General features: G+C 40.8%; 1 protein-coding gene across 33 annotated transcripts in view; it reads right to left on the bottom strand.

The window, feature by feature from the left end:
* Positions 1-21,155, bottom strand: part of TRIM2 (tripartite motif containing 2) — a 118,835-nt gene that overhangs the window by 28,425 nt on the left and 69,255 nt on the right. For 32 of the 33 annotated variants that reach the window (XR_006290661.1, XR_006290662.1, XM_043545843.1 and 29 more), the window contains 3 exons: positions 11,694-11,845; positions 8,944-9,124; positions 6,489-7,212 (listed from right to left, as the gene is read on the bottom strand). Coding sequence is in view for 31 of the 33 variants with exons in the window: in XM_043545843.1 (XP_043401778.1) it covers positions 6,489-7,212; positions 8,944-9,124; positions 11,694-11,845 (1,057 nt within the window). In the remaining 2 variants the exon portion in view is untranslated. Of the gene's footprint in view, positions 1-6,488; positions 7,213-8,943; positions 9,125-11,693; positions 11,846-19,841; positions 19,978-21,155 lie in introns of those variants that run through there. The other variant, XM_037897430.2, reaches the window with a different exon arrangement.

Raw genomic sequence — 21,155 nt, 5'->3', positions numbered from 1 at the left:
AAAACTCAAATCCTGGTTGTAAACAAATATCCACATGCTCCATTATGGTCCTCCAATAGAGCTGTATGAACCTTTGGCTGCAAAAGCCAGAACGCTGCTAAACCTGCAAACTCAACCCAGGATTGTCAAAGGGTTTACATGAACCTTTTCCCTCTTAATGAATTCAAGAAATGGATATATGGTTTTATTAAAAAACCATGAAAAACTTCTTTTCAGTCACAACTAGCCAAAATTCAGAATTTTCAAATGAGTCTGGAATTTGAAAATCTTAGAATAATGGGGCTGTAGGTCAAAATAGCAGGTAAAACTCCACATATGCTCATTAATTAAGGGCATTGAAAGTGCACACTGATATTGAAGTTGTGGTTGCAAGACAATTCAGTCAGTACTTATGCGGTTTTGGAGCTCTCTAATGGACTGTGCACATGTAGTACACAGTACATAGTCCAGTGGCCAGCAAGGCAACTACTTCTCCATAGATTTTTTTAATCTGGAAGAGCTATTCTGTTAAATAAATAGATATGCATTCGCCACATAATGGGATGAAGTGACCCATGTATCCCATTGGGGGAAAACTCCAGTATCAGTAGACAAAGCTTCAAGTTCTAATTTATTTTTTCAAGGAGTCAAAACAAAAACATCACATTATGTTGTCTCTGTTATAACAGAATGAAGCTGTGCTTCAACTTTCAAAATACGTTTGGACTTGTTTTATAAGCGAGGCTTGCAGTATATAGACAGGGCTGTGAAAAATTGGGACTGTCCCATGAATTGTAATCCAACCCGATATCAGGTTCATGGTACAAGCTGCTCACTTGAACCAAGATATGCTGCAGTGCTAACAGAAACTACAGGTAGAAATAATATCAATCTATGGGGATTTAAAAAAAAATATCCAGATCTCTTAATTATTTTCAAGGTTTCAAGGTTATTATTATTTTCATCTATTTTAGTATTTTTAAAAATATATTACTTTAAAAACTTCTGACACTGTAGAAAATAATTCATTTTAAGGATGGGCCAAATTCTTCCCTGGGTAAATCTACTGACTTACATCAGGGATGAATTTGGCCTTTGCTCTGCGTGCATGTGAGCGAACACACATGAGCGACAGAGAAACTAGTACTCATGAAGGAGGTCAGATTGACAGACATGGTAACAGAGGTCCCCTGTTCATTCTTAGAACTGGCACATCTCAGATGAAAGCTTGCACAGCTGCTCTTATGTAGCTGCACTGTTAGGCTAGGCCTCAACACTGACTTGTGTGTCTGGTGTACTCTAGGAAAGTTAGGACACAGTTTGCCACTAGTGTAGCTGCAACAGTGGGAAACGTCTGTTTTTTAAGCTTACTGTGAGTAGGGCTAGATGACTGTGTTAAAAATGCCTGAGACATGCCTACTCTAACCCCTCCGTTGTTGCTATCACCAATGGAATTGCATTGGTGGACACAGCCTAGATGAAAAAAAAAAAAAAAAAAGGTTTAATCTCCACAGCTTTTTTCAATGACCAGTCTCCCTGATGAGACTAGCAGCAAGAGTTGCGTTTATGCTGCATATGGTAGTATTTTTTGTGAGAAGGATACGTGCCCACTAGATACTGGAGAATGTTCAACAGGAACAAAATGCATTTCACTTAGGCCACCAAACAGTCACCAGGATACAAAGTCTGGCCACTAATGAAGTGGGCTGAATTTGAACCAGTGACCTAAATGTGAAGGGCTCTATATCTTGTTTCCAATTTTCTGAGACTGCACGCCCCATAAAAAGAAATGTTATTGCCAATAAAACTGAGCACCATCCTCTCCTTGAAGAGACTCATTAATATACATTGAATCTGTAATATTCACAGGGTCATTTATTTCACAATGCAATACACTGGTCTGCTTCTTCTGGTGATCCTCTGTGCAGCTTCCTCCAATACGCACTTTACTCCTCTCCATTCTACTTTTAATATCTCCCCTCCAAAATAGATTGTTGGGTCCATTTTCAAAAAGAGAATGTTAATTTTAACCTAGATACTATGATAATGAATTATGTAATCAAACGGATATGGCTAATCATATGCACAAAGAAACCAGTTGTGATTATATGCCTATCGCAATTCTTAATGTATTGTGGTCTTTAACATTTGTTCAATCACTATCTTCAGTGACTGGCAGAGCCAGCATATTGTCCTGTTAGCAAATTCCGTACATGAACCTCTGTAGACCTGATTTTTTAAATATTGTAATCTTGCTCATTTTTTTCCCTCCCCAAGTCCTAGGGAAATTTATAGATTTAATATTTAGTTAGCTTGTATTATTTTAAGATACAGTAAAATAAAGTATAGGCCTTTTTAGTTAATGAGTTGTTATATTCACAGGCACAAACTATATTAAAAAAGAATTAAGACAGAGTAATTGTAAATGAGACTGAGATGTTGTATTTATTTCCAAAACAAGCACTATAAGCCCAGGAATTTAGAGATAAGGTTAAACTAAAATAAATAGTCCAAATATGTTAAGGTATGGAAATGTACAGTTAAGACATCCAAACAACTTTAACTCTGCCCTGTAGTGACATCATGCAATAGCTGTATATGATTAAGGCATTTAGCTTTTGTAGTCCCAGATTAGTTAAAAAAAAATTTAAAGACACATAGGATTCTTTTCTTTCCGCCACTGACCATGTGAAAAATTTTAACAAAGATGTTTAATCTGAGACCATACATGTAATCACGTGGTTATTGCGGTGTCACTATAGCAAGGTTACGTAATAGTTAAGATTTTAACATACTTTATCCAAAGTCACTGATATATATTCTCAGAGTCCCATTTTAACAGTTTTTGTCTTAACATTTCCCCTTTTAACAAAATATTAACATTTTCATACAATAATAAACAAGAAAACCAAAGAGAATATTACTATATGCTATTTCTAATGTTCTGAAGAGATGTAATATTAATTTAAATTTAAATTTAAATTTTGGGGGCCAAATTCAGCAGTACCCTCTGGGTGCTTACACTGTTCTGGAGCAGCATGAAACAGCCACAGTGTACACATCAATTTTCTCCTCCTTCCAGAGTTTTCTCTTCTCTCCTCACCCTATATTCTCCTGCTCATATACCCCAGTTTTTGCTTCCCTCTGGCATCCCATTTTCCCGGCTCATACATAAGATAGTTTCTACTGCCCTATATTTCCCTAGAGACACACACATCACATTTCCCCCTCAAATCTAAAGCTTTTGTCCTTTCTGCAGAACTGATGCAATAGCTAGTTTTGGGGGGGGAAGAAATTAGGGTTAATGATAATTTTTTTGCCATTTTTCATAGCTTGAAGTTAATCTGGTCAGTAGAGGCTGAAGAATAAAGTCTTCTATTCTAGAGAAACTCATGAAGAAAGACCTGTCCTCCCAAAAGGATTACCATATCTCACTGTATACAGTGGAACAGGGGCCACAGACTGACTCCAGTTAATATGTCCTCCTTCAAAATAACCACTACCTTCCATTGTTCTTGGGGTGGGGGGAGGGGGGGGAGAGAAGAGGAGAGAGTTAAGCTTCCTGCAGAGAACATGGTAGCCTCCTTTGGTGTCAGGAGGTGGAAAGGAACATTGTGAGGAAAAGGCAAATTGAGGCTTTGGCTAGATAGTGACTGTAGTGACCCAAAAAAGAGCGACCGTGGTTAAACAACAAAGTAAAAGAAGCAGTGAGAGGCAAAAAGGCATCCTTTAAAAAGTGGAAGATAAATCCTAATGAGGAAAATAGAAAAAAAGAGCATAAACTCTGGCAAATGAAGTGTAAAAATATAATTAGAAAGACCAAAAAAGAATTTGAAGAACAGCTAGCCAAAGACTCCAAAAGTAATAGCAAAAAAATTTTTAAATATATCAGAATCAGAAAGCCTGTTAAACAGCCAGGTAGGCCACTGGACAATTGAGATGCTAAAGGAGCACTCAAAGATGATAAGGCCATTGCAGAGAAACAAAAATGAATTCTTTGCATCAGTCTTCATTGTTGAGGATGTGAGGGAGATTCCCAAACCTGAGCCATTCTTTTGGGGTGACAGATCTGAGGAACTGTCCCAAATTGAGGTGTCATTAGAGGTGGTTTTGGAACAAATTGATAAACTGAACAGTAATAAGTCTCCAGGACCTGATGATATTCACCCAAGAGTTCTGAAGGAACTCAAATGTGAAATTGCAGGACTACTAACTGTTGTCTGTAACCTATCATTTAAATCAGCTTCTGTACCAAAATGACTGGAGGATAGCTAATATGACGCCAAATTTTTAAAAAGGGCTCCAGAGGTGACCCTGGCAACTACAGGCCAGTAAGCCTAACTTCAGTACTGGGCAAATTGGTTGAAACGATCGTAAAAAACAAAATTGACTGACACATAGATGAACATAATTTGTTGGGAAATAGTCAACATGGTTTTTGTAAATGGAAATCATCCCTCACCAATCTACTAGAATTCTTTGAGGGGATCAACAAGCATGCAGACAAAGGAGATCCAGTGGATATAGTGTATTTAGATTTTCAGAAAGCTTTTGGCAAAGTCCCTCACCAAAGGCTCTTAAGCAAAATAAGCAGTCATGGGATAAGAGGGAAGGTTCTCTCATGGATTGGTAACTGGTTAAAAGATAGGAAACAAAAGGGTAGGAATAAAATGGTCAGTTTTCAGAATGGAGAGAGGTAAATAGTGGTGTCCCCCAGGGATCAGTACTGGGCCCAGTCCTATTTAACATACTGTATGCATAAACAATCTGGAAAGAGGGGTAAACAGTGAGGTGGCAAAATTTGCAGATGATATAAAAAACTACTCAAGATAGTTAAGTCCCAGGCAGACTGCGAAGAGCTACAAAAGGATCTTTCAAAACTGCGTGACTGGGCAACAAAATGGCAGATGAAATTTAATGTTGATAAATGCAAAGTAATGCGCATTGAAAAACCTAATCCTAGGTATACATATACAAATGATGGGGTCTAAATTAGCTGTCACCACTCAAAAAAGATCTTGGAGTCATAGTGGATAGTTCTCTGAAATCATCCACTCTATGTGCAGCGGCAGTCAAAAAAGCAAACAGAATGTTGGAAATCATCGAGAAAGAAAATATCATATTGCCTCTATATAAATCCAGGGTATGTCCACACCTCGAATACTGCGTGCAGATATGGTCGCTCCATCTCAAAAAAAGATACATTGGAATTGGAAAAGGTTCAGAAAAGGGCAACAAAAATGATTAGGGGTATAGAACAGCCTCCATATGAGGAGAGATTAATAAGACTGGGACTTTTCAGCTTGGAAAAGAGGCGACTAAAGGGGGATATGATAGAGGTCTATAAAATCATGAGTGGTATAGAGAAAGTAAATAAGGAAGTGTTATTTACTCCTTCTCATAAATACAAGAACAAGGGGCCACCAAATGAAATTAATAAGTAGCAGGTTTAAAACAAACAAAAAGTATTTTTTCACGCAATACCCTGTCAACCTCTGGAACTCCTTGCCAGAGGGTGTTGTGAAGGACAATACTATAACAAGGTTCAAAAGGGAGCTAGATAGATTCATGGAAGATAGGTCCATCAATGGCTATTAGCCAGGATGAGCAGGAATGGTGTCCCTAGCCTCTGTTTGCCAGAAGCTGTGATTGGGTGACAAGGCATGGATCACTTGATGATAACCTGTCTGTTCATTCCCCAAAGGGAATTGCCATTGACCACTGGCAGAGGACAGGATAGTGGGCTTGATGGACCTTTGGTCTGACCCAGTGTGGCCATTCTTATGTCTTTTGAGAAGGACATGTAAACTGAGAGCAGTATTTAGATTCAGCCCTACTGAGAACAATAGGAGATAGAAGCCATTTTGAAAGAGGGGAATTATTCTTCAAATTCCCTGATAAAGAAGATGCTACTCAGCCCTGTTTTAAGGAGAACTTGGAAGAAACAGATTTTTAAAGATATTAGGTGCCAGTGGGAGTTAGGCACTGAGATAACTCAAAAAAATCTGGCCTTAAGTGTTTTATCATGTAGGATATAACCTCCTGCCTTTAAACGTCTACTCCCACTTACGTCAATTAGGACTCCCCTCACCCCCACCCCACTAAACTTCAGATTATTATTTTGGTATCTGTTAAATGTACTGTTCACCTCACAGGACACAAGAGCCAATAAATTAAGTTCTAAACCCAACAGTAAATATTAGTCACAGGAGAATTTCTATCCTTTCACTTTCTTCTCTCTCCAGTTGTCACAGAGACAAACACATTGGATAGGAATTCCAAGAACAAAGCTGGGTTTTTTTCCCTTTAGGGACACATGGAATGAAGTCCCATGTAACTCCTCATTTATTGTTCTAACAACTTCAAAAGCCTAGACCTGACCAGCATTAAATTTCACTTGTGTGTTGACAATTTAAAACTAGCTTTTTACCCAGTTTTCCTAAAGTGTCCTTAATTACAATTTGAATGCCATGACCCTAGTACCAATAGATAGAAGATATTTTCCTTACCCACTCTGAAGATCAAGTCATCTTCAATGGGATTCTCTTTTCTTTTGCCAGTGCTGTACATACTAGCTGGTCTTTTCACAGCTTTCTGCTTCACATGGCCACTGCCAGGAGACTTAACACGCCTCTTAACTCCTTCGGTAGTAGGGGACACATCTGCTGATCTGATCACTTTAAGTTTAAATGGACTGCCCCTGATATGCTGATCATAAAGTCTCAGAGAGAGAGTAAAGTCCCCTTCTTTCTGAACAGTATACAAAAATTCGTAAGTGCCGTTTTTATTATCAAGTATTTCTCCATCCGCCACACTCCCATCAGGTGTGCTCAGTTCAGCAGTGAGGTAAGCACTCCCAGATTTACAGAGCTCCCCATCTTTGTCCTTTGTTGTTATGGTAACTGACATAGGCTGCCCAATCACAGTTTGCCTCAGCCCCTCACCTGTGGCAACTGTTTCAGATGCTATGGCATTAGTGGTTAAAATGGTACCCAGGTTGTGAATGGATTTCTTCAGTCCTTCTGTTTCTACTATGAAGTCCAGCTGGTCATTTTCACGGGGCTGCAGTGGGAAGTCCTGGTCAGCCAGCTCATTCAGCTTGTCACTCATTTGCTTCTTAACCAGTAAAACTTCAGTTTCAGTGCCATGGTTGAGTGCTTGGGCTGTAAAGTTGCTGCAACTCTTAATACTCTCCTGTCCTTCAAGCAGGGTATTCAGCTGTGTCTGAAGGACCTGAAAGTAACATGAAACACCTGGTTCAAGTCATGTCAGGATGAGATTGTGTGACATCAAGCTGGAAATGCAAACTCATAGCTACGCAAACCCTTAAAGCACAACCTATTGTGTCATATACGTTAAACGCTTCAACTTTTTTAAAAGTGCTGTGTCAGTTCCCTGGAACCCACCAGTAAGCTATGGCAAGATTTGTGGAGCACTAGGACTCAGTTTGGTGTGGACCTCCTAATGTGAAACCCTGAAGCACTGGCTTCAGAGGTCCATCAGTAGCAGCATGTAAATATTATCGCTCCATCTGCCTCACCACTCAATGTGCTGGTAGAGCTTCCATCCCTCTGTCGGAGAACAATCACAGATTGGCCACGTTATTAAACAATGAATTCTGCACACAGAGATCCTGGTGTTTTGGAGTCACCAGATATTCCCCTATTTACATGGGAGGCTGCAGGAAGTTTCCCCAGAGTTCCTCTTCTCCCACATTTAGAGTGAGGAGAAACAGCTCTGGAGACCCCAAGAAGCATGGTTGTCGGGGTCTCAGAATAGCTGAATGGAGAAAGTGGCCCTCAACCAAGAGAAGAGAGAAAGGAAAGATTGTCTCCCTATCACAGAGGTGGACAAACTACAGCCCGGAGGGCGCATCTTCAAATGTTTTAATCCGGCCCTCAAGTTCCCACCAGGGAGCAGGGGCTGGGGCTTGCCCTGCTCCAGTGCTCCAGCCAGGGGCTCGCTCCGCTCCGTGCGGCTCCTGGAAGCAGTGGCATGTCCCTCCTCCAGCTCCTACGTGTAGGGGCAGCTGGGGGCTCTGCACGCTGCCCCGGCCACAAGTGCCGCTCCTGCAGTTCCCATTGGCTAGGAACCACAGCCAATGGGAGCTGCAGGGGCAGTGTCTGTGGACGGGGCAGCATGCCAAGCTGCCTGCCTGCACCTCCACGTAGGAGCCGGAAGGGGAACATGCCGCTGCTTCTAGGAGCTGTGGTAAGTGCCACCTGGAGCCTGCACCCCTGACTTCATCCTGTGCCCCACCCCCCTGTCCCAGCCCTGATCCCCCTCGGTCCCCACCCAGAGAACCTCCTGCACTCTCAACCCCACATCCCCAGCTCCACCCCAGAGCCTCTACCCCCAGCCGGAGCCGTAACCCCACCCCCACCCACCCCTCTGCCCCAGCCTGGAACCCCCTCCTGCACCCTGAATTCCTTATTTCTGTCCCCACCCCAGAGCCCTCACCCCCACCCTCAATTTTTTGAGCATTCATGGCGCGCCATACAATTTCCATACCCAGATGTGGCCCTCGGGCCAAAAAGTTTGCCCACCGCTGCTCTATCAGGAACCAGGGAGGGAAGTCTATTCCCCAGTTTTCAGCAGCCAGGAAGGTCGCGGGTAATAGGACAGTGGGAAGAGTTGTTGCGGGGGGGGGGCCAGGGACAGTAGCCTGAAATTTTGGTGGATTTTAAGTAGCCACTTCATACTTAGGTTACAACAGAGTATCCACTATACACTCAATTTTAGCCCTTACTCTAAAATCCACAAAAAGTCATATCAACCTCAGAACTGGTAAGTGAGGTCTGGAAACAAGGTACATACATACATATACACACACCACATCCAGTGTCTCCTGTCCTTCTTTCAGCATAGCTGGACAATAATTTGACCTGTTGGCATCATGCACCCGTTATAAGAACTGGCTTATTAAATTAATAACTGTCACTGGGAAAAGAACACATCTCTTACTTTGTGTTTAAGGCCATAATTCACTTCCAGTTCCATAAGCAACACACTCTTTCGCACATTTAAAGTCTTCTGTAGTTCATCAAAAGTGGAATGAATGTCATCTACAATGCTAGCCTTTTGGTTGGCTAACTGATGTATGATTTCAGATATGAAGTGAAGTGCAGAATCTATCTCTGGAAGTCTGTGGAAGAAATAAATTACAATGATTGGCATCTCAAAAGACATTGTCTTGTCCCTTGTTCCTAAAATCCTGTGATGAAAAATACTGCCTTTAAAAACCACATGGAAATGGGATTGTTTCAGCAACAGAATTGTACTCCTTTTATTACAGTTAGGATTGCCAATTTGGGTTGGATGTATGACTGAGGTTTCATCACATGACATTAAAGATTCATCTTTAATTCCTGGAGACTCCAGGACAATCCTGGAACGTTGGCAACCCTTCATACAGTGCAGTCGTTTAACCTTTTTAAAACAAAACCAAAGATTGATAATGCACCAATGACATTGTAGGGCCAAAATCCTCTCTGGTGGAACTCCATTGAAACTGATGGAGTTCCACCAGGGGGACTTTGGCTGTCTATCCTTAATTCATGCTTCTTTAGCGGAACTGGAACTTTCCCACATCTTTCTCTCTTTCCCAAAAAGTTCTAATATATTTTTCAAGATCAAGTATCATTCACATGTTCTGTGTTGAAATACTTATGCCAAATATTTTTCTCCTCGGCATTCTACACCCCTTCCTTGGAAGGTATGTACCCTTAGGGTGCATAAACAGGACCCAGCCTCTAACATGCAAACGATAGCTAGGTTTTTTTTGATCCTCTTCTCTGTAATACAGTAGAACCTCAGAATTACAAACACCTCAGGAATGAAGGTTGTTCATAACTCTGAAATGTTCGTAACTATGAACAAAATGTTGTGGTTGTTCTTTCAATATTCAGTTGTAATACAGCTTTGAAACTTTACTGTGCTGAAGAAAAAATGCTGCTTTTAACCATATTAGTTTAAATGAAACAAGCACAGTAACAGTTTCCTCACCTTGTCAAATCTTTTTAAACTTTCCCCCCCCTTTTTTTTTTTAAATAGAGTAGTTTACATTTCACACAGCACTATACTGTATTTTCTTTTTTTTCTTTTTTTTTTTTTGGGGGGGGGGGGGGTCGGTCTCTGCTGCTGTCTGATTGGGTACTTCCGGTTCCAAACAAGGTGTGTGTTTGACCAGTCAGTTCGTAACTCTGGCGTTTGTAACTCTGAGGTTCTACTGTTTTGGAGTGCATCATAGTCATTAATAGATTTTATCCTCACAACCAACCACATCTCTGTGAGGCAGGGAAGTATTACTCCCTGTGGTGAGGGTCCCCGCCGCCCCAGAGGGAGATGAGCCCCTCCGGTCACCAGAGTGGGCGGAGCCAGGGAGCTGTGAGTCTGCCCCACAGAGGATCAGGTGTGGCGCAGGAAGTATAAAGGCACAACCCCAGAACTCACTGAGAGAGCAGCCACTGGGGAGACCAGACACCTCTGGCCTACCTCCCGGTTGGGAAGCCACAGCGACCTGCGGTGGACCCAAGGGCTGGCCGGGCCTGCCCAACCCCAGCTACCCGGAGGAGTGGCTGAGCCTGCACCAGGCCAGCTATCCCGAGGAACCCATGGTGCTGGACCCCCCTGAGGATACCACCCTGACCCAAGTACCTCAAGAGGGGGAGTCTGGAAGTAGCCTGGGGACAGCCGACCCTAGTCTGGCTACGACACTACCAGAACCCATGTCTGTGTGTTGCAGCCAGGATCCCCACTGATGCAGCAGCGGGTCTTCTGCTGCTGCTAGGGCCCCGGGCTGGGACGCAGTGGAGTGGGTGGACCTGTGTCCCCGCTGCCACCCAACTCATGGGTGGCAGTCTCTCCCTTTCCCAGGCCTTCGGACCCAGGGCCTGGACTCACTGTGGATAAACTGTTCTTGCTCATCCCCTGCCTGAAGGCCTGAGCATCTGACTCACCATTGCCCCGCCCTGACCTAGGGCCTATCTGTGTTGTTTCTACCTTCACAAAGGCCACAGAGGAAGACTCCTGTGGCTAATTCCCTGCTAGACCTCTTCCTGAACTTAGTGAGGCACTGTGTGTCCCCGCTGCCCCAGAGAGGCGAGCCCCGGCTAACCTCCGTACACTCCTGTTTTACAGGTGAAGGATTGATGCACAGTTGCCCACTGTAACAAAGGAAGTATGTAGTTACACTGGGAACTGAACACAGTTCTCTTGAGTCCCAGGTCAATGCCCTACCCATAAGACTCAGACTCTTTCCATCTTCCCTAAGAACGGGGACTTTTAAAAGTATTTTTTTCTTACAATCTTAGTTCAACTAAATGAGTAACACACCATACAACTGAGCAGGAATGTTATATTTCATCTCTCCTCAAGGGATCCAGGACTGGAACAGTGAGGTAAACGTTCAGAGCTGTATACAGAAGCTTGTATAAGCAGCTTCCTACTCTGTGACCAGGGGAATCAAGTGTATTTGGTCCATCACCTTCATGATGACCAAGTTCATTTAAAAAAAATTGCTAAAATATTATATATTCAAAACTGTTAATCAAAACCACACTGTAAAGGAAAACAAGTCAGGGGACCATGTTGGATGATCTAACAGTTCCACAAGGGGCAGTGTGAACTGATTTAGACAGCAGTTTCACTTATAGCTAGACCAATCACCTAATGCACAGTAGCATGTCAAGGTGGAGCCAGAATAACTGGTGTACCTTTTGTTGACAGCATCCAACTGGACCTGTAGTGAAGCCTTGTGTTGTTCTACCACATCCTTGAGAGGTACAGTGGGGTGTTCTGCATGTTCTCCCTCCGTACATTCCCGGCACATGGCTGTCTCACAAGATTGGCAGTAAAATTCCATCACCTGGTGCAAGAGAGTGCAGTTCTAAATTTAACATTGCAGCAACAACATCACTTGCAGCATCTCTTAGGCTACAGGAAGGATGTTATGAATATATTATCAAAATCCTGAGACTACAGCCTGGCACAAAGCATAAGTTTTTAAGAAAGTGGTAGTTTTAAAATTTGTGATGCTCCTTAAAAGCGGATATTTCCATTGATTTATTTCAAACTACCAAATGCAACTGCTTTAAATGAATTTAGTAAGAAACATCAAATCAGCAGCCCTGGAAACTGAATACCAATACAGCAGCAGCTAGCCTTAACACTCTCCTGACACTGTGTAACAATAGATAACAATATCTCCATTCAGTGATGGAATGAACCACCACTGAAAACCAGGTCACTTTAGTCTTGGTGCTAATTCATCCATAGCCTCTTTGTGGAGACTGTCAAGCGGCGTTTTTCATAATGTCGCAACATGAACTGGAGACTGATCACCAAACATGACCTTCATTTACTACTGATCTGGATCATATCTGAGCCAATGACCAAAAGGGGAAAAAGCCCTAAAAACCTCCAATCCCCTAAAAACATTATAATCTCAGGTGAGGATCTGATCGAAGTAGTGATCTACATTTATAAAGGGAAAGAGAACGTTTCAACTTGTTACACTGCCAGTGCAATGTTTACATTCTATTTAGAGACAAAACTGATTGTTACATTTGCTAGGTCATGCAGCAGAAGCTGTATATATTCACAAACGGACAACAGATAAGTCCTATGTTTAAAACCTATAGGTTAGTTGAAATGATGTACCATCCTCACTCACTTTCTGTGTGTAAGTGGGTGTTTTTTCCAGCTAGAAAAGTACAAGGAATGTCAGATTTATTAAAGAATATAAAGAAACTCATAGAATATGCATTAAAGGGAGAAGCTGGCGGCACATTCGTGAATTCCAAACAAACAGAGTGTCAGTTTCACATGTAATTAGGCCCACGTTTTTGGCACTCAGAACTCTTAAACAGAGCCATCTGCACAGAGTATGTTGACACCAAGAAGTTTGTGAGAGGAAGAGTGAGTCAGCTATTTTCACATGAGCCAAGAAAGTTCTATAGGAGTTGCACAAAGTAACTAGCAAGACCAAGAAGGTCCTGAGAATTAATGAAGTAAAAGAAGAAAGATTTTTATCTGCTAAGAGAATTAGTCAGTATTTTCCTCTAATAAACTTCTCTCGTCTCCACCCCAACATGTGGGCAACACAGATGACAAGGGTTTATTTATTTGTTGGTAGCTCATGGAAACTATTTTAAAGAAAAGAGAAGACAAAATAATAGCTGGAGAAGAGAGCATCAGGAAGAGTATAAAAGCAGGGGAAAAATATTTACAAATTAAGGCCCAGTCATGCAAACCTGAAAGGTGGTGAGCACCATCAGCCCCCACCAAATTCACTGGGAATTCATGGTGCTCAGCACCTTACAGGATGAGGCCCTTTGAATCACGATTGTGTTTCTTCATGCACAGAGAGCTGCCGTTTTACAGATAAAAATCAGCAAGACGTTCAGTCTCAAGATGACAGTAGGATTAAGAAATGTAACTCCAGACTTTAAGGTTTGACAAAGGCTGGAGATATTCATGGTTGTAAAGTATACTGAAATTAACAACAACAAAGAAAAATAAATATCAGACTTTAGACAACTCTGAAAGTCTTTGCCACATGGCCATGCTCTTCATTTCCTTTGCCTTATTCTACATCACTGTCAAGATGTTGTTAACTCTCTGTTTCTTACTTATTTGACAATTATATTTAAAAGACTTTACAAAACTCTTTAGTGATTTAATATTTTTGTCATTAGCTACAAAGATTAAAATTAGGGCTGTTGATTAATCCCAGTTAATTCATGCGATTAACTCAAAATTAATTGTGATTAATTGCCATTTTAATTGCACTGTTAAACCATAGACTACCGATTGACATTTATTAAATTTTTGGATGTTTTTATACATTTTCAAGTATATTGATTTCAGTTAGAACACAGAATGCAGTGTACAGTACTCACTTTATATTATGTATTACTGTTTCTTTTGTTTGCCATTTTTACAGTGCAAATATTTGTATTTTTCAATTCACCTCATACAAGTACTATAGTACAATCTCTTTATTGTGAAAGTGCAACTAACAAATGTAGACTTTTTTGGGTTACATAACTGCACTCAAAACAGCGTAAAACTTTAGAACCTGTAAGTCCACTCAGTCTACTTCTTGCTCAGCCAGTCGTTAAGACAAACAAGTTTCTTTACATTTATGGAAGATAATGCTGCCCGCTTCTTATTTACAATGTCACCTGAAAGTAGGAACAGGCATTCGCATGGCACTTTTGTAGCTGCCATTACAAGGTATTTACACGCCGGATATGCTAAACATTCATATGCCCCTTCATGCGTTGGCCAGCATTCCAGAGGACATGCTTCCCTGCTGATGATGCTCGTTAAAAATATAATGCATTAATTAAATTTGTGACTCAACTCCTTGGGGGGAATTATATGTCTCCTGCTCTGTTTTACCTGCATTCTGCCATATATTTCATGTTATAACAGTCTCAGATGATGACCCAGCACATGTTGTTCATTTTAAGAACACTTTCACTGTAGATTTGACAAAATGCAAAGAAAGTACCTGTGACGGGTTGGATCACAGAGACCCCCTTGGGACTGCCAACTGGTGTGCCAAGACTACTTCTGCCCCTGCTTTCCCCGCCAGCTTGGGACTCCAGCACCCTGTTTTGCTGAGCCAGACACGCCAGTCTGCTCCAACACAGACCCAGGGTCTGAACCACGTGCCCCAAAGCTGCAGGCTTAAACTGGAAGCAGCTTAAGAGGTGTTCCTGTCTTTAACACTCAGACGCTCAACTCCCAATGAGGTGCAAACCCTAAATAAATCCGTTTTACCTTGTATAAAGCTTATACAGGGTAAACTCATAAATTGTTCGCCCTCTATAACACTGATAGAGAGATATGTACAGCTGTTTGCCCCCCCCCCCCGGTATTAATACATACTCTGGGTTAATTAATAAGTAAAAGGGGATTTTATTAAATACAGAAAGTAGGATTTAAGTGGTTCTAAGTAGTAACAGACAGAACAAAGTGAATTACCAAGCAAAATAAAATAGAACACACAAGTCTATGTCTAATACAGTAAGAAAACTGAATGCAGATAAAAATCTCACCCTCAGAGGAATTCCAGTAAACTTCCTTTTACAGACCAGTCTCCTTCTAGTCTGGGTCCAGCAATCACTCACACCCCCTGTAGTTACTGTCCTTTGTTCCAGTTTCTTTCAGGTATCCTTGGGGATGGAGAGGCTCTCTCTTGAGCCAGCTGAAGACAAAATGGAAGGGGTCTCCCATGGGATTAAATAGACTCTCTCTTGTGGGTGGAGACCCCCTCCTCTCTCCTATGCAAAGTCCAGCTCCAAGATGGAGTTTTGGAGTCACCTGGGCAAGTCACATGTCCATGCATGACTCAGTTTGTACAGGCAGCATCCATTGCTCACATGCTACTTTTAACGTCCATGCCAACATGTCTTATGTGGATTGGAGCCTTCCAAGATCCATTTTCCCTTAAGTGCTTCTTGATTGGGTGCTTAATTTGCACATTCCTTTCTCAAGAAGCTGATCAAATGCTTTACAAAGGCTACTTAAAAATCAAGCAAGTACACAGCCAATATTCATAACTTAGAATACAAAAATGATACATACATACAAATAGGATGAATATATTCAGTAGATCATAACCTTTACATAAATATGTTACATGGCATATGTAGCATAAAATATATTCTAGTTATTTCATATATACATTCATAAGCATATTTCCATAAAGCCTTATGGGGGCATTGTGTCAGTACCAATGTGAGATTTCTAAAGATAGCTACAGGACTCGACCCAAGGTTTAAAAATCTGAAGTGCCTTCCAAAAACCTGAGAGGGACGAGGTGTGGAACATGCTTTCAGAAGTTTTAAAAGAGCAACACTCCGATGCAGAAACTACAGAACCTCAACCACCAAAGAAGAAAATCAGCTTTCTGCTGGTTGCACCTGACTCAGATGATGAAAACGAACATGTGTCGGCCCGCACTACTTTGGATCGTTACCAAGCAGAACCCATCATTGGCCTGGATGCATGTCCTCTGGAATGGTGGTTGAAGCATGAAGGGACATATGACTCTTTAGCACATAAATATCTTGCAATGCCAGCTACAGCAGTGCCATGTGAATGGCTGTTCCCACTTTCAGGTGACATTGTAAATAAGCGGGCAGCATTATCTCCTGCAAGTGTAAACAAACTGGTTTGTCTGAGCGATTGGCTGAACAAGAAGTGGGACAGAGTGGACTTGTAGACTTTAAAGTTTTACATTGCACTGAGTGCAGTTATTTTTTGTACGTAATTCTACATTTGTAAGTTCAACTTTCATGATAAAGAGATTGCACTGCAGTACTTGTATTAGGTGAATTGAAAAATACTATTTCTTATGTTTTTTCAGCGCAAATATTTGTAGTAAAAAAATATAAAGAGCACGGTACACTTTGTGTTCTGTGTTGTAACTGAAATCAATATATTTGAAAATATAGAAAACACCCAAAAATATTTAAATAAATGGTATTCTATTAACAGTGCAATTAATCAGGATTTATTTTTTTAATCGCTTGACAGCCCTAATTAAAATACCTATTTTTACTGCACTACACTGAATGATCCCTTTTTTAATACAGTATAATGCACCCTGATGTGTTGCTGCAAACATACATCTGAGATCTTGACTGGAACAGTTTAGAACATATGCTCCAGTTTGTTCAAACACCTCTTGCTGGCATACAATAAAAAAAACAAAACAAAACAAAAAAACCAATCTATATAATCTTCTCTCTCATTGTTCCAATACCAAAGAATCACATAAAACCTGAATAGCAAGACTGGCTGTGTTCTAAAGAGAACATCTGTATGCCTCCCTAGGAGCAATCCCCTTTGCCTCAGAGACATTTTAAATGTTTTCACTGAATCATCTTTCATTCTGATATGACACAATGTAGACAGTTTCATGGCAAAAGAAAGAAGGGGGCCGGGGGGAGGGAGAGTTACTTTCTATGCGATTTAGGCTAAGTTTAAAGTCACTCCTGCCTAGATTAACTGATTTCCCCAGATTTTGTCTAGCATCTCTTAACCTGCTAACACTTTCAATATTTTGTTCTTTTGTATTTAGTCCTAACTACAGGCATATGATACTGCAGTGGCTCTCAACCTTTCCAGACTACTGTACCCCTTTAAGGAGTCTGATTTGTTTTCAAACCCCAAAGTTTCACCTCACTTAAAAACTACTTGCTTACAAAATCAGACATAAAAATACAGAAGTGTCTCAGCACACTATTACTGAAAAATTACTTACTTTCTCATTTTTACCATATATTTATAAAATAAATCAATTGGAATAATAATATTGTACTTACTTTTCAGTGTATAGTATATACAGCAGTACAAAGAAGTCATTGTCTGTATGAAATTTTAGTTTGTACTCACTTTGCTACTGTTTTTTATGTAGCGGGTTGTACCCCTGGAAGACCACTGAATACCCCAAGGGGTATGTGTACCCCTGGGTGAGAACCACTGTGCTATTTGATGTTTTTTTTCTGAACAGGACATCATATGAGCATTTTTGCTGATGACAACTTTGCATTCTGAATGTTCTTGCAAAATATATTGAGAAAACATGTGATCAAACCTCTGGTTTCCAGGTGCAAGAGATCTTGAATTGATCTTACTGGGCAGAATATTCTAAAAGCAATCAGTATTGGCCCAACTCTGCTTTCACTGAAATCAGTGAGAGTTTTTACCACTGGCTGTAATGAGATCAGAGTTAAACCAATGTTAAGTACTTTTGAAAGACTCACTCACTGACTACACCTTAAAACCATCCAATCTTATGCCAGCACAATGTGGTGCTTTTAAGCCTATGAGTTTGTTGGCTACCATCATATGACAATTATAGCAACAAGCTAATCTGTACAGTGAAGTACACATGTACTCTGGAGATAAATAATTTCTTACAGTAACACCACATTTATCTCAAGCTCTCAGCTGTTATGCCGCCTGACATCTGTTATATGGACAAGATGGTCAGTAGTAAAAAAATAAAAATAAAAAAATTCACTTCTCTACATTTATACTAGGATATCAAAGTTGTATTGTGTTTAATTTTTTCCACTCACTGATCTTGTGTCCACTCGAATTAAAGCAGCAATACACTGTGCAGCAAACCTAGCAGTACTGACTTTTGTCCTACCAACATTTACCTGTTATTGCACTTATGTAGTAGGCAAAACTTTAAATAATTTTTAAAAAGTTTTATAAGGTTACAGTGGAGTTAAAAACAAAAACAAACAAACAACACACCAAAAGCTCTTACATATATCTTTTCAAATCAACCAGACAGGCAAAAGTATCTGAATCCTAATATTGTCTCTCTCCAACTATGTTAAATATCAGCCAGTATCCTAAATGCTGCCCTTGAGACAAAAAGCTCTTACCTCTCAGTAATGACCTCAGCTGTTTAGATTCTTCGTAAGAGTGGTAACCCTGAAATACTATTTCTTTAGCCTCAACAATGCACTGAACACTGGATAGTATACAATAATAGAGATTATAGTCTAATGAAATAGATAAATAAGTGGCATACTGGGAAGTGCAAAGAAGGGTGGAATGACAAGGATTTTAATGTTACACTAAAACACACTTCTTGTGAGCATCAAGGGATAAGTGAATTTTTAAGTGGATAGTACAGTAGCAAGTACACAAGATAGTACAGTAGCAATCCACACAAGTTTACAATAAATTCTTCTGTTCTACACAGGCTCTGGTATATGCACATTGACATGTTTACATAGAAGACCAAAAGGAAGTGACAACAAGTGTAGTATCAATTCAACAGTTCACATATTCTCTAGCATAGGACTATATGCTGCAGTTGCAAGAACATGAATTTGAGGATCTAATAATTCCCCCTCATTTCTAATTTCTGTGTTCCTAGGCCAAAATCTTCAAGCCTTAGTACCTAACGTTTGACTCCTATACTCAATGGAAGCTGCACCTTTGAAATAAAGCCTTTCTTATCTCAGTGCCTAAATATAATGTAGGAGTCAAACTTTAGGCACTCAGGTTTGAAAGTTTTACAGTACTGTATATATGACCTATCATCCTAATTTTAAGGAAAAAAGTATGGAGGAAGCACCTATTCATAGTTCAAACACAGGAAATAGTCTGACATACACGACTGAGTTTCTCTTATAACAAGGGAGCACATGACAAAAGATGACACATCAAAGGATTTGTTTAAAAAAAAAAATCAATAGAGGGATATAAATAAGTTAGCAAAATGAAGGGAGTTAGATTAAGTGGCACACAGGCAGAGAGATCACAGAATTTACAAGGACTGAAGAAGGTTAAGCTAAAATCAGGCACCAAGCCAGTGAAAGTTATGACCTCCCTCCCACACACCAGTGTTATCCGATTTTAGTTAAGGGGATATTTATGCACTTAATCCAGCATCACTGGAGCAATGAAAAAATTATTTCTTTAGAAATCAAATATATTTTTATTGTAAACTAAAAATACAAAGTCTGGTAATATTTAAATACAATGATCAAGTGTGTGTTTTCCTTCTCACTTGATAATAAAAAACACAAACTATAAGGAAAAAAGTAATAAACAGCAGGAAGAGAGAGTTTAATGGAGAAATGACTGCCCATTCCTTCAACTGTGACACAAATACATAACCATGTTTACCTAATGTCTCCCTGCCTTCCCCCCTGCCCAAAGTCCCATCTTCTCTCAAATCTCACATTCAGCCCTCAGCATATTTCTCTACGACTGTCAAATGCACTTTCAGTGCCCTGTAACAGCACCTGATTGTCACAGATTCACTCCGTTCATTCTCATCTAGCCTAAAGGAGACTTTTCACAGAAGTCTTTACCAGTTTTCATGGGTTCTAGCAGTTACCAATGGAGAATGAAGAAATGAGAAGATCTGTGAAGCAGGAGCGACATCTGTTTGGGAGCAGGGGGTAGGGAACATCTGGGACAGCCTATTAACAGAGAGATTGTCCACACCTCATTTTAGGGGGAAAATTTAACACACATCTCCCCATCCCTGGATTTGTCTCAGTCAGGGCATGAGACAGCACTTTTTGTTCTGCTGGATGAGCTCTTGCTGTTCATAGATAAGGGGAGGGCAGCCATACTCATTCTGTTGTACCTCTCTGCAGCAAATGATACATTTTATCACTATATATTCCTGTACCTTCTCTCAGAAGATACACGGGTGAACTGAAATGTTCTAAAATGGCTGAGGTCCTTCCCTTTAGACGGAATTCAGGTCATTATGGCAACTACTAAATAGGGTTTCCAATCCCCAGGAACTAAAGATTAATATTTAAATGTCATGTGATGAAAATCCAGAAATTCATCCAACCAAAGTTGGCAACCCTACTACCAAAGGCCTAGCAAATGGACTCCCACAAAGCTCAGTCCACCTCCCCATATTATTTAACATTTATATAAAGCTTTTGGGATAGCAGGTGAAACAGCATGGGTTGGATGTCAACAGTATGCAGATGACAGCCAGTTCCTGCTCTCCAATATGAGCAACATCCAGAGGTTAAAGTAAGCCGGTACGGTCTGGACCGGCTTCCCCAGGCTGGCGCTTTAAAGGTCCTGGGTTCCCCGCAGCGGCTGGAGCCCCAGGCCTTTTAAAGCACCGCCCGAGCCCTGCAGCCAGAGCACTTTAAAGGCCCCACCTCTTCTGGTTGAGGCCCCGCCTCTTCCGGTCAAGGCCCCGCCCCCTGCTCAGGACTCCGGAGTACCAGTAAATCCTTTAAGTTACTTTCACCCCGGCACCATCCCCTAGCTTACTCACTGGCTAGCTGAAGTCAGCACCCAAATGAAGATCCATTTGCTAAAGCTGAGCCCAGACAAGAGAGAGCTGATGCTGGTAGAAAGAGAAGCATTCTGAAAAGTTCACTCTCACTGTAACATTCTGAATCATCTAGGGCATTTACCCTCACATAGTTATGTTATGTTGGTCGGCAGCCCTCAAAGTCTTTGGGACTGCTCAATGCATTTGGATACATTGGATACTCTAAATTAGCAATGGTAGCACAAGATGCCCACTTCCACCTGCAACTAGCCACAGATCTCACTATAGTGATCTAAGTAATCATAGGATCCAGGTTCATTTATAGAAACTTATGTCCAGAAACTAACACCCTGGAAAAGCTTCAAATGCAACA

The sequence above is a fragment of the Chelonia mydas genome, chromosome 4 (assembly GCF_015237465.2).
Source record: "Chelonia mydas isolate rCheMyd1 chromosome 4, rCheMyd1.pri.v2, whole genome shotgun sequence".
Classification (NCBI taxonomy): domain Eukaryota; kingdom Metazoa; phylum Chordata; order Testudines; family Cheloniidae; genus Chelonia; species Chelonia mydas.
The sequence above is the reverse complement of the archived record's forward strand: the minus strand, read 5'-3'. Positions and strand labels throughout refer to the sequence as shown.